Genomic DNA, 12694 nt, shown 5'->3' on the forward strand with positions numbered 1-12694 from the left:
TTGTTTTGTTTTTTGTCTTTGAATGTTTTATGATTTTGTTTTGTATGTTTTATGAAAATTTGAATAAAAATTATTGTAAAAAAAAAAGAAAACTGAGGTGACTGTGTACTAGGAGATGAGTCAGGAACAGTCTGATAGGAAGGACTATTTACTACATTTTACAGTAATATTTCCATTTTCCATAGGAAATCAAATATGTGATTGAAGCCTCAAAATTTTTTTAACACATACATTCAAAAACGGCATAAACCCCACCTAATTTGTAACAGGGGTGGGGAACCTGTGGTCCTCCAGATGTCCCTGGACTACAATTCCCATCAGCCCCGATGGGAGTTGGAGTCTAACAACATCTGGAGGGCCTCATATCTTCTTTATATCACAGAATATGAAGGCAGCTAATTTTCTCTGGATGAGGGCCACAGGATGTTATACAAAATACAGTCCCACCTGTTCATAACGATGCTACAGTATAAAGAATGTCCCAAACAGAGCACTAGGAAGACGACCTGAATGTATGGAATATGAAGAGTCTTAACTGTGTGGTTTCTGCAGACATTCTCAACAACTAAGCTCAATACAATGCACTAGTAATGTAATAGTATATGATGCAGGATGATATTGTGTTCTCTCTGGCCAGAATGTCCTGTAAGGGACCTCAGAAAGACACATAGATTCCCAGGGTCTCCCTTCTTGTGACAAAAAAATCAAAGACTGAAAGGACTCCAAGTCCCTACCCATAAATGTCAATCTCTTTTATTCTGTTCTGGCAGATATCCTGAGCAGCTGGTCCTCTTCTCTGTTTTTGCCTGTCTCTGTTCAGTGCCGGACACCGGAATTATTTTCCCTTTGGGTATCCTATATCTGTTCTTTTGACTGTACAACATATTTGTCTGGAAGAGTCGTGGGATGTTCCCCTGATACACGAAGAGAGCTACCAGCATCCCTAGAAGAGAGTTAGGAACAGGAAGATCTTATCACTTTAGTTCACTGTGCTTTATTCCAGACCACAGAACATATCCTCTCTCGTCAGGCTAGCACATACTCTGGTCTGCACCAGAAGTCTGATCAGTTTATTGGGAGAATTTCCTAATAAAATCTGCATGAGTAGTAGGATTGCAAATGTTTGTGGAAAGACTTGGAGGCCTTCATATAAGAGCACCTTCACTATAGGTAATCCTGCCCCAGATTAGAATAATTTGTTGGGAGCATCAAACACATCTTACCTTGAGTTAGAAAAGGGAAACAAATCTTTCTGAATTACCATTTTGTTTCCGTTCATTTTTTTTTAAAAAATATCCATTAGTTTGCTTTTGTTCTAGAAATCAATGTGTTGATTTTGTTAAAGACGTCCCAAAACAACACTGCTGGCAATTAAGATAAGTACCATAAACTTGCAAGGGTTATGAAGGTAGTTCAGAACTACACTATTGATATTTAATCAGCCCTTCTCTGAAAGGGGATAAGAACAGAGGGTGGAAGTTGTGGAAGGGATATATAGATTTGTGTGTGTGTGTGTGTGTGTGTGTGTGTGTGTGTGTGTGTGTGTGTGTGTGTGTGTGTGTGTGTGTGAGAGAGAGAGAGAGAGAGAGAGAGAGAGAGAGAGAGAGAGAGAGAGAGAGAGAGAGAGAGACTGACTCTAAAATGGCCTCTGTTGAATATTAAAATAAGAGGATTCTTGGGTCAAGTTCTATTGAATGTTCATGGCTGTGGCTGCCTCAACAAACAGAATTTCACTGTTGGCATGTAATCCAATATTCTTCAAAAGGTATTCTTCAATATTCTTCAAAATGGCTTTTGGAGGTCAGAATTAAGCTGGCAGGCAGAATTAGGCTGCCAGACAGTTATAGTTTAACTTAATTTAAAGCAAAAATCTCCAAATTTTTCAAAGTTGAGTTCCATCTCTAAGCCCCCTCCCTAACTTCTAATTTTTTTAACCAAACCTAGAGATGTGAAGGTCCAGAAAAAAACAGAATATTGGGGGAAATGGTTTTTCCCCATTTTTTCTATTTTTTCTATTTTTCCTCCCAAAAATCTGGGAAAATGGGGTGAAACTGAAAAAGGGGGGGTCCACATTTTTCTGTTTCCCCCCCAGGCTTAATATCGAAACTTCATTTTGCATCGTCTTTACCATTCAACCTCCTCTAAAAAAATACAGAGAGCATTCTTATCAGAAGCTAAGCAGGGTGAGGCCTGGTTAGTACTTGGATGGGAGACCGCTTGGGAATACCGGGTGCCGTAGGAAGGCAATGGTAAACCACCTCTGAATACCTCTCACCATGAAAACCCTATAAAAGGTTCATGGGTTGCTGTAAGTCGTAATCAACTTGTAGGCATATAACAACAAAGTTAACAAAAACAGCATTTAACAGCAAGTCTGGCAAATATACAATTTATTTGTTTATACTCAACATCTTTTAATATTTCCAAGGTAGCTGAAAAATTCCCATCCGCAGGGGCAGTATAAAATTGTCCAGAGTGAGCCAAGGTGGCTGTTGATGCATGACTTGTGCTGCTGATGGAAACAGATGCACAAGTTTATCCTTTATATCTGCTAGGAAGGCACTCCTGTTTTTTATCTTTGGCAATATTACTAATGGAGTTTGTCTTCTCTTTTCCAGGGATTTGGGGAATGTCTTTGAACAGTTACATTCTCTAGCTTCCTGAACAATTTCAATCTTCCCATATCTGACTGCTTAGGAAGAACCTCTCAACTTCCTTTTTCTCTCTTTTCCTGCTACTTGCTCCCACTTCCCCAAATGCCTGGAGTCATTTTTTTAAAAAACTTACAGAAAACAATGGTGCCACCACCAGAGTGGTGACCTCTAGTCTTGTCACAACCCACTTGTTTTAATGAGATAAATTACAGTCAAATAAATTCTCATCCCATGGAATGAGCCTTGGAATAACTTCAAATCAACCAAAATAAAATTAGTATAGGTGTTAGCCCAGCCTTTCCCAACTAGTGGGCCACCAGATGTTGTTGGACCACAACTCCCATCAGCCTCAGCCAGCATTGCCAATGGTCAGGAAAGATGGGAATTGTGGTCCAACAACATCTGGTGGCCCACTAGTTGGGAAACGCTGTGTCAGCCGATGCTCCCGAGTCAAGTCACAGTTGCAACTGTAGTTCCACCTTTCACTGTCTTGGAAGCTAGCTTACCTGCAATGGGCCCCAGCCAATACACTTGCGTGTATTCCAATAAGCTGTTCCCAGAACAGGAAAAGGTCACAGCAGAGGCTAGAGCAGGGCTAAAAAAGGCTCCTGTGAACGGTGCAGCTGCAAGAGAAAAGCAAACAGTTTAATCCACATCTTTTTTCTCAAATTGGCATACACACTAACATGTGTCATGATAAGGTCTATTAAACAGACAGGATTAAAGGTGTTTGAATTAAAACAAGAACAGAAGTTCCTAGGAGTTTAACCTGAAGTACTGAGTTGCAACTCTACTAGGTAGCACGTGGCAGAGAATAGCCTCTGGGTCCAGGAGCAGTATAGTCTCAGGCTACTTATACGCCATACATTTAAAGTACATGACCTCCCCTAAAGAATCATGGGAAATGTAGTTTACCCCTCACAGAACTACAGTTCCCTGGATTCTTTGAGGGAAGTCATGGTGTGCACACAGCCTCAGTCTGCAGGTAAGAGGCCTAATGGCTGCCCTCAAATGGCTTCTACTTGGCAAAGTTATTGTGGGTGACCTGCTTTGTTTGAGGGTCAGGCTACCACTGTTCCTTCCATGACCAAGACATGAGAGATTGGGGGCAGGGTGGCCCAAGGCATTTTGCTTCCTGTGGCAAGGACAAGATGGCACCCCTCCCCATTCCATGTACAGAAGCTGACTGAACTGGCAGTTGAATCTTACTTCCACACTGGCAACAGGACAGCATCCTCCTCCACTGCACCTGAGCTGTCGTTTAGGGGTGTATGACAGGCCTGTGGCGCACACCGCTCTGATCTCCATGCAAAAGAAGGGAATGGCTGGGGGTTACAAGATGGATAGCTGGGAAGCTACTGCCCCTCAGGATCTGCTGCCTGAGGTTGTTGCCTCACTCTGCCTAATGGGAAGATTGGTCCCTGGAGAGAGCTCTATCACCAGAAGCATGAGGGGCAGGGCAGGGGCCACATTATCCAGTGGTGGACAGGATCATAGGACAAATTGGGCAGAGCAACTGATAAGATTCTTACATTGGCTACATTCCAGCAACACAAATGCTAGAGGTTTCTACGCCCACTAACCCATCCCAGTTTCTCCATGCAAGCAAGCAAGAAGCATCACTACCATTCAATAACATGTTCTAGCCAAGCACAAGCACTTAAGGGTGCAGTCAGTGAGGGGCATGGCCTGGTGTGGGGTGTATGGACAGAGTCACATGAGCAAGATACAGAGCACTTGAGGGTTGCATTCAGCCCCCGAGGCTCAGGTTCCCCATGCCAGATGTAGATATTCATGCAGTGGTGCATGAACAAAAGGACCTAAATTGTCATATCACAGCAGAGGAGTCACTGGGAATCAATGGCAGAGTATCGCAGCAGGGGCTGAAGAATAGAGAGACAATGCCCTCCACATCTGAGCCCAGAATTCAGCCACAGAGATCCAGTGAGTTATGGAAGGAAAAGAGACTTTCAGTCTAGAGGACCTAACTTTGTGGAAGAACAATTAGAGAGCAGCAATGTTATATCTTCAATTGCAAATGTTTATAGAAAGCCTTGAGTGAAGTGGACACTGTAGCACATCTAGCTTCAGCCACAGGAAAAAGATGCTGCAACCTCCCACTCTTTAGTTATGAGCAGTTTGGGTACCAATAGGAATCAGTGACGTGATCAAAGAGTGAATCCCCCAGGTCCCCTTTCTCACTTCTTGGATGACCTTGATTTCTAGCTGCCTGGCTGGTCTGTATCAAATTTCAAGCACCACCTTAGATTCTCATTCCCAGCATCTCACCTTTTGTACTGCCCTTACAATGGAGGCCCCCAGAACAGCAGGATCCCACCAGGTGATTATAGTACCTAAGAACTAAAGTTTGATATCTTTCCATCCTGTTTTGAAAGACAGACATCTCAGTAGATAATGGGGAATCTTTCCCTGAATTTTCACAAGGGTGTGTGTGTGTGATATATAGAACAAGTAACTCCCCAACATTAATCTCCGTGAACATTTCAGATCTTATTTCCATACCTCAAGCAGTCAAGGTTACTGGTCGTAATGAACCTCATGCTGATATTATCATGTGAACAAAATATAAAAGTCACACAAACAAATGACCCTCATTTAGTTGCATGACAGATTCCATTGATACACAAAAGCACAACATGGATTAATTTGTTAGTAGTTTATAAATATCTGTCATAGCAATAGCAAAAAGGAGACTAGCTGGCAACCCTTACCTGTATAGGTCAAGGCAGTAACAGTGAGTGCCACACCAGGGACTCTGTACATGGGAGAACGCGTCTGGAACCTAAGAACCACTAGCTGGAAAAAGAATGCACAAGCGGCTTCCACAAAGATGCCATGAGAGATAGAGGTGTTGAGTGATGAACTGCAGTTTTGGGCCATTAAGTTCTGAATCATGTGGAAGTCTGTCAGTTCCCTGGACCAATATTTCTTGGTAAAAACACTGGCTGCTTTCACCCCTACAAACTGGGCCAAGAGTTTGGCAACAGTGGCCATAAAAGAAGAATCCAAAGCTAGAAACTCCTGGAGTGACACAGTAGGGTTGGCAGAAGCTCCATCAAAAGAAGCACCATGAACCATGAAGAGAAGAAAGAGAAGAGTCAAGCTCACATCTGGGCCAAAGCCACCTCCCCATGGGCCAATCTCCACCAACATCTTCAGTTCAAGGCAGCAAGCACACAGCTGGAATGAGCCAGCCAGTTCACAAGCAAGACACAAGTACACCTTAGGAGGAAAAATTCTCTTGGAGAGCCTCCTGGTGACCTCACATAAGGCCACAATGGAGAAGAAAAAGGCTATAGAGACATTCAAACCAGCCATGATAGAAGTCACACAGGAGATGGGAAGTGCACTGTAATGCAAGGAACTTCATTGCTTAAAAGAGGGGGGAGGGGTAAGAGTTAGCCCTCACCTGCTGTTCTTCCAGAGAAAGGCATTTTTAAGCTGACATGGCAAAGGCTGACAGGCTCCTAGTCAATAGGGTCACAGAAATCTCTGGGAAAATCAACATGTTTTGACATCATAGTGCAGCGACTGCCTCAGATACAGAGCTGCTCCCTTATCACCGCCACATCAGCTCCAGCCAGAATTTCATCTTTGCTCTTTTGTTATTACCACCAACCCCAGTCAAAACATCTTTAGCTGGAACACCAATAAACTGAAGCCTGGAACTGGTTCAGAATGCAGGCAAGCCAGTAAGCAATTTAATATTTTGATCCAGCAAAGTGACACCAAGAGTACTGTACGTACAATCCTTGCACTTATATATAAAGTTAATTTTTACAGCCAAGGATTATGTGCTCCTGTGGCTCATTTACCTTCATCCTTACCTGCCTGGGTCATGAGCCAATGTCATCAGGCACACACACACACAGCCCCAGACATTTAGGTTCACCAAGCTGTATTCTTTGGACCATGGCCTTTAATTTTAATTTTAGTTTGTCAGGGAGCAGTAGCACTTCCCTCCTTCCCTCCCTCCCTCTCTGTCTGGTCACCTTCATGACTTTTTTCTTCTTCTTCATACCAAAACAATAAGATACACAGCTTATCATGGAGAGGGAAGAAGGAGACAAATCATGGACACACAAAATTCAAATCCTTGGGAAAATGGGAAGTCAGTGTTGTGTAGCGGTTACTGTGCCTGGTTGAGCAGGAAGATCCAGGTTCAAATCCCCACTCAGCTGTGAAGCTCATTGCTGAGTGACCTTGAGCCAATCTCTCTCTCTCTCTCTCTGATAGCTTACCTCAAATGGTTATTGTGAAGTTTAAATAGGGGGACAACCATTTACACTACCCTATGCTCCTTAGACAAAAATAAAAAAGTGGGATAAAATACTAAATATGTAAAAAGTAAAATGCAGCTCTGCAGAATTCACTTGTTTTCTGCAATTCCTCCTCCCACCCCAGGAGGGAGGTTCCAGCTTTTGAATTCGTAATCTGACTCCAATGGAGACAGATTCGTGCTTCTTTGTGCCCTTTCAACCTTCTTATCCTCCCCACTGGCACACAGGGGACTGTAATTTACCAATTTGCAAAGCCCTTAACAACTTGGGCCCAGGATACCTTAAGAACTACTCGATTCCTTATATTCCTGCCCTTGCCACTGTTAGTGGTCTCCCATGGCTTGGATGCACAGCTCATATCCAACAGTGTGTTCAGTATTGCAAGCCCAATTTTGTGGAATCCCTTTCCAGCTTAGATAGACAGGCCCCTTCCCTGTTGAACTTCTGGCACTTACTGAAGACCTTTTTATTGCAGGGGCCATTTTAACTAATTTCTGATTTTATAACTTTTAACTGATTTTATCTGTACTGAGATTGATAATTTTAAAAAAATTGTGATTGAGAGGTATATAAATTGTTTAAAAATAAGTAAATATAAGGATTGTTGAGGAGGGATAGAGTGAACCAATGGACTCACTAGGAGCAGGGAGGCAAGCAGGAATGCTACTTAATTCCTTTCTTTTATGCATAGAGTGGGGAAAATGGAAGATTGCTCCTTCCATGCAGAGATGAAGCAGCAAGCCGGGGCAAACTGCAGGGACGATCAGCTCACATGGGATGAGCATCAGGATGCCAAGCAAGTTCAGGACCCTTCATATAACAGTAGCTGCAGAAGTGAAGCGGAAAAGACAGGCTCCCAAATGCTTCCTATTAAAAATGTGGGCTGGATGGAACAACTATCAGGTGGATCCACAGTTAGCTACACAATCGTACTCAAAGAACGCTTACCAATGATAGCTACTCAAACTGGGGGAAGGTAACAAGCAGTGTATCGCAGGGCTGTCCTGGGCTCAGTGCTCTTCAACATTTTTATTAGTGACTTGGATGAGGAGGTGCAGGGAATGCTTATCAAATCTGCAGATGATACAAAATTGGGAGGCAGGAACAAAATTCAAAGGGATCTTGATAGGTCGGAGCATTGGGCTGAAAACAACAGAATGAAATTTAACAGGGGTAAGAGCAAAGTTCCACACGTAGGAAAAAGAAACCAAATGCACGTGATAACATTGGGGATACTTGGCTCAACAATACTACATCTGAGAAGGATCTTGGGGTTGTTGTCAATCACAAGCTGAATATGAGCACTGTGATGTGTCTGCAAAAAAGGCAAATGCAATTTTAGGCTGCATTAACAGAAGTGGTTTCCAGATCCTGTGAGGTATTGGTTCCCCTCTATTCGGCACTGGCTAAGCTTCATCCTGAGTACTGTATCCAGTTCTGGACACCACACTTTTAAGAAGGATGCAGACAAACTGGAACAGGTTCAGAAGAGGGCAACAAGGATGATTAGGGGACTTGAAACAAAGGCCTACAAGGAGAGACTGAAAGAACTGGGCATGTTTAGCCTTGAGAAGAAAAGACTGAGGGGAGGCGATAGCACTCTTCAAGTACTTGAAAGTTTGTCACACAGAGAAGGGCCAGGATCTCCTCTAGATCATCCCAGCGTGCAGGATATGGAACAATGGGCTCAAGTTTCAGGAAGCCAGATTTTGACTGAACATCAGAAAAAACTTCCCAACTTTCAGAACAGTTTAACAGTGGAACCAATTACCTAGGGAGGTGGTGGGCTCTCCAACACTGAAAGCATTCAAGAGGCAGCTGGATAGGCACCTGTTGGGTATGCTTTAATTTGGATTCCTGCATTGAGCAGGGGGTTGGACTCAATGGCCTTATAGACCCCTTCCAACTTTACAATTCTATGATTGTATTCACAGGGCAGCTGATACAGTATAGCAATTGCTATTGCCCTTGAGCTGATGATGCTAGCAGTATATTGTGGCTGCAGCAATCAGCGCATAGATTAGCACAGATGTTATCTGGCTTGTGCATTTTCAGCATGCCATGGAAGCAATCATCTATGAAAAGCACTATAGCTGCTGGAGAAAGTTTCAATCTTGAAATGCCCTACAGCTATGATTCTAGCATGTAAGGATCCCCCAGAGCCCATTTATATATTCAGAAAAACACATCTCCTAGGACTATACTTCATAATACTAACCTGGGGAATCATATGACTGGATGTTCTCCCATGTCAAAACTGCATGCATATAGAAAACTGCCATTCCTCCCAGCGTGCTATTATTCCGTATGTTGTACATGGTGAGCACACACCCATGCATTTTCCCCAGCTACATTTTGAAGTACAGAATCTGAAGGAGGCTGTCGCACATGCTTTTTCAAATATACACATCAGAGTCACCAATGTGGTAAAAGCCACTATAAAGCAATGGATGGTATAAATGGTTGATTGAACAACCATAGCACAGCAGCTTGTCACCTCATACATACTTCAAGGGGCGAGCTGTAACTGGCTATACTATCAAAATCCGCTCTATGAAGTGTTCCATTGGAGTTGCAAACCCTGGCTCCACAGGATCCAGTCTTTTACTCTGGACCATAGGGGAGCACCTTTACCAGCTGCTGTTTGGAGTTGCTGGTTTGTGCTGCTCTTTGAATTACAAAACTAGAGAGCTCAAGCTGGAGGAAGGTGGAGATGTATATTTTTAGGATCCCCCCTATTTTTGTGGTTTTGTTTTAAATTGTTTTTTATATTAACCTGTTATAACCTGCTCTGGGACTCCAGAGTGAAGGCAGGAAATAAATTAATAATAGTAATAATAGCCTACTCAGGATTTGGATGGCAAATAGCCGCAAACCATGAAACTGTAGGAGCCTCTATGCTACTTTACACAACCATCTCTAATACATACTTGTGCGTCATGTAATTGGTGTTAGGTTGGGGCACCATCTAGAGTAAATTCAGAAAGAGGGCAAAAGTGAAGCTGTGGGGTAACTGGTGCATTTCTTTTCCAACACCTTGTGCTGGCCCCACGCAGTATCTTAGATTTAATGGACACACCCGATTCTTAACAAAACTGGTAGTATCCATGAGTAGATATATGATTGGCTCTTTGTAAGTCCTCATACTGGGTTCATGTATGAAACATTGTACAAGGAAGCACATTTCCAAAATATCTAGTTTCCCAAACCACTGGCTGAAAGAATGCATTCATTAGAGGCTTTTTAGACAGATAGCAGGTTGCTCCATCAACTTGCATAAGATGCAAGATAAGACAGGGCTGTGCTCTGGCAACAATTGCAGCCAGAAGAATATTCTGTGGCCTCATCTGAAGCCAAGATAAGAGACCAGTTTGAGAATCAACGTGCATCTCACACATTATGTAGAGGAAAAATCAACGTTTGGCAACAGGAACTGCAACTAGTTATAGTTGCTAAAGAGCATTTCTTTGTGCCATTCACACATAGGTGGACACCTATAAATGTTTTTTAAGAATTGGCTCCCAGACTTCCAAATTAAGACAATGTGCAGTTATTAGTACACAATCCCTATGGTGGTGGGCATGATCAGACCTTCTGATGAAGAATAGCCTGTGAAAGACACATAACTTTCTGTAGGGAAAAGTTAATTGTGGCATGAGAGAACTGGGCATTACTGAGATGTCATACTGGCACAGCACCCTTCAAGAAGGTGGTTTTGGTCAGCTCCAGAACCATTCACAGAGCAAAGCCTAAACACTGGGTTGAATGGAGTAGAAAAAGCAAGGGTGCAGTCATCTGATGTCTCAGGGTCTTAGACCCCTTACTGTTTTGGAAGCAGGGTCCCTATGTCTCCAGTACCTTATGAGCCAATCAGCATGAAAGGGGAGTGTGTTAGCCACTGAGAAGAGTCTTCCAACATGCTTCCTTGTCATTCCTGCTGAATAGAGCCAATCAGAGTGAAAGGAGGCGAGTCATCCACTGAGAACACTCTTTTCAGTAGCTAACACTCTCTCCTTTCATGCTTATTGGCTCCTAGGGACTTCTGTTGATGTAGAAGAAGGCATTATTTATTTATTTATTTTCATTTCTAGACCGCCCATAGCTAATAGCTCTCTGGGCGGTGTACAAAACGAGATTAAAATACAATATAGAATAAAATCAGTAACAAAGGAACACATTAAACTAAAAACATTAAACATAAAGCATTAAACATTAAAATGCCTGGGAGTATAGCCAGGTCTTAACCTGGCGCCTAAAAGAAAGAACCGTAGGCGCCAGGCGTATTTCCTCCAGTAAGCTGTTCCATAATTCGGGGGCCACCACAGAAAAGGCCCTAGATCTAGTAACAGTCCTCCGGGCATCCTGGTGAGTTGGTACCCGGAGGAGGGCCTTAGATACTGAACGAAGTGAACGGGTAGGTTCATAGCGGGAGAGGCGTTCCACAAGGTACTGCGGTCCCACACCGTGTAAGGCTTTATAGGTCAACACCAGCACCTTGAATCTAGCTCGGAAACAAATAGGTAGCCAGTGCAAGCGAGCCAGGACAGGTGTTATATGCGCAGACCGATTGGTCCTCGTCAACAGCCTGGCTGCCGCATTTTACACTAGCTGAAGTTTCCGAACAGTCTTCAAGGGCAGCCCTACGTAGAGCGCGTTACAGTAATCCAGTCTAGAAGTTACCAGAGCGTGAACAACTGAGGCGAGATCATCACTGTCCAGATAGGGGCGTAGTTGGGCTACTAAGCGCAGGTGGTAAAACGCATTCCGTGCCACCGAGGCCACTTGAGCCTCGAGCGACAAGGAAGGGTCAAAAAGGACCCCCAAACTACAAACCTGTTCCTTCAAGGGGAGTGTAACCCCATCTAGAACAGGATAAGCATCCACCATCTGAGCAGGGAAAGAGCTCACCAACAGTGTCTCAGTCTTGTCTGGATTGAGTTTCAGTTTATTAGCTCTCATCCAGTCCATTATCGCGGTCAGGCAACGGTTCAGCACATCAACAGTCTCACCTGTGGAAGGTGAAAAGGAGAAGTAGAGCTGCGTGTCATCAGCGTACTGATGGCAACGCACTCCAAAACTCCTGATGACCGCACCCAGAGGCTGCATGTAGATGTTGAAAAGCATGGGGGACAAAACCGACCCTTGAGGGACTCCACAATGGAGAGTCCAGGGTGTCGAGCAATGTTCCCCAAGCACTACCTTCTGGCGACGATCCGCTAAGTAGGAGCAGAGCCACTGCCAAGCAGTGCCCCCAACTCCCAACTCCGCGAGCCTCCCCAGAAGGATACCATTAACAAGCATTTCATTCTCAACACAGCAGCAAAAAAGGGGAGAAGGGGGCACGGCTGTGACTATCATGAAGGGACCCTACACTTCCGAATTTGCCATTCCACTACTGAGGAAAATATAAAATTAAAGTAAGTATTAGATATTATTTCAACCACTGCTTTCAGGGGTGGATGTCAGCAACCTTAGCTGTATTAAAAACAAGGCAACAACATGCTTTTTTCTAACCAAGAACTTATAATCAAGATACAGAATTGCCTTGAAAACATTGTTCAATAGCATGATGATGTCACAGCTGGTCTCTGGCTGTCAGAGAAGCTTTGAAGATAAATGATAATTAAGTTGCAAGTCTGTTCCAAATGAACCATTACACCATAAACTTCTAAACAAAAAGTATTCTGTCTCTATTATTAACTCAATAATTAGGGTGTGTGTGAAATAAGACTCATCAAG

General features: G+C 43.5%; 1 protein-coding gene across 1 annotated transcript; it reads right to left on the reverse strand.

Moving 5' to 3' along the window:
- Positions 1 to 700: 700 nt before the first annotated feature.
- Positions 701 to 5993, reverse strand: LOC133388467 (aquaporin-12-like). Its single transcript, XM_061634422.1, has 3 exons — positions 5387 to 5993; positions 3161 to 3277; positions 701 to 943 (listed from the first exon to the last, which is right to left on the reverse strand). The coding sequence occupies exons 1-3, from the start codon at positions 5991 to 5993 to the stop codon at positions 744 to 746; spliced, it is 924 nt and encodes a 307-aa protein (XP_061490406.1). The 3' UTR covers positions 701 to 743.
- Between the last annotated feature and the right edge of the window lie 6701 nt (positions 5994 to 12694).

The sequence above is a fragment of the Rhineura floridana genome, chromosome 7 (assembly GCF_030035675.1).
Source record: "Rhineura floridana isolate rRhiFlo1 chromosome 7, rRhiFlo1.hap2, whole genome shotgun sequence".
NCBI classification, from domain to species: domain Eukaryota; kingdom Metazoa; phylum Chordata; class Lepidosauria; order Squamata; family Rhineuridae; genus Rhineura; species Rhineura floridana.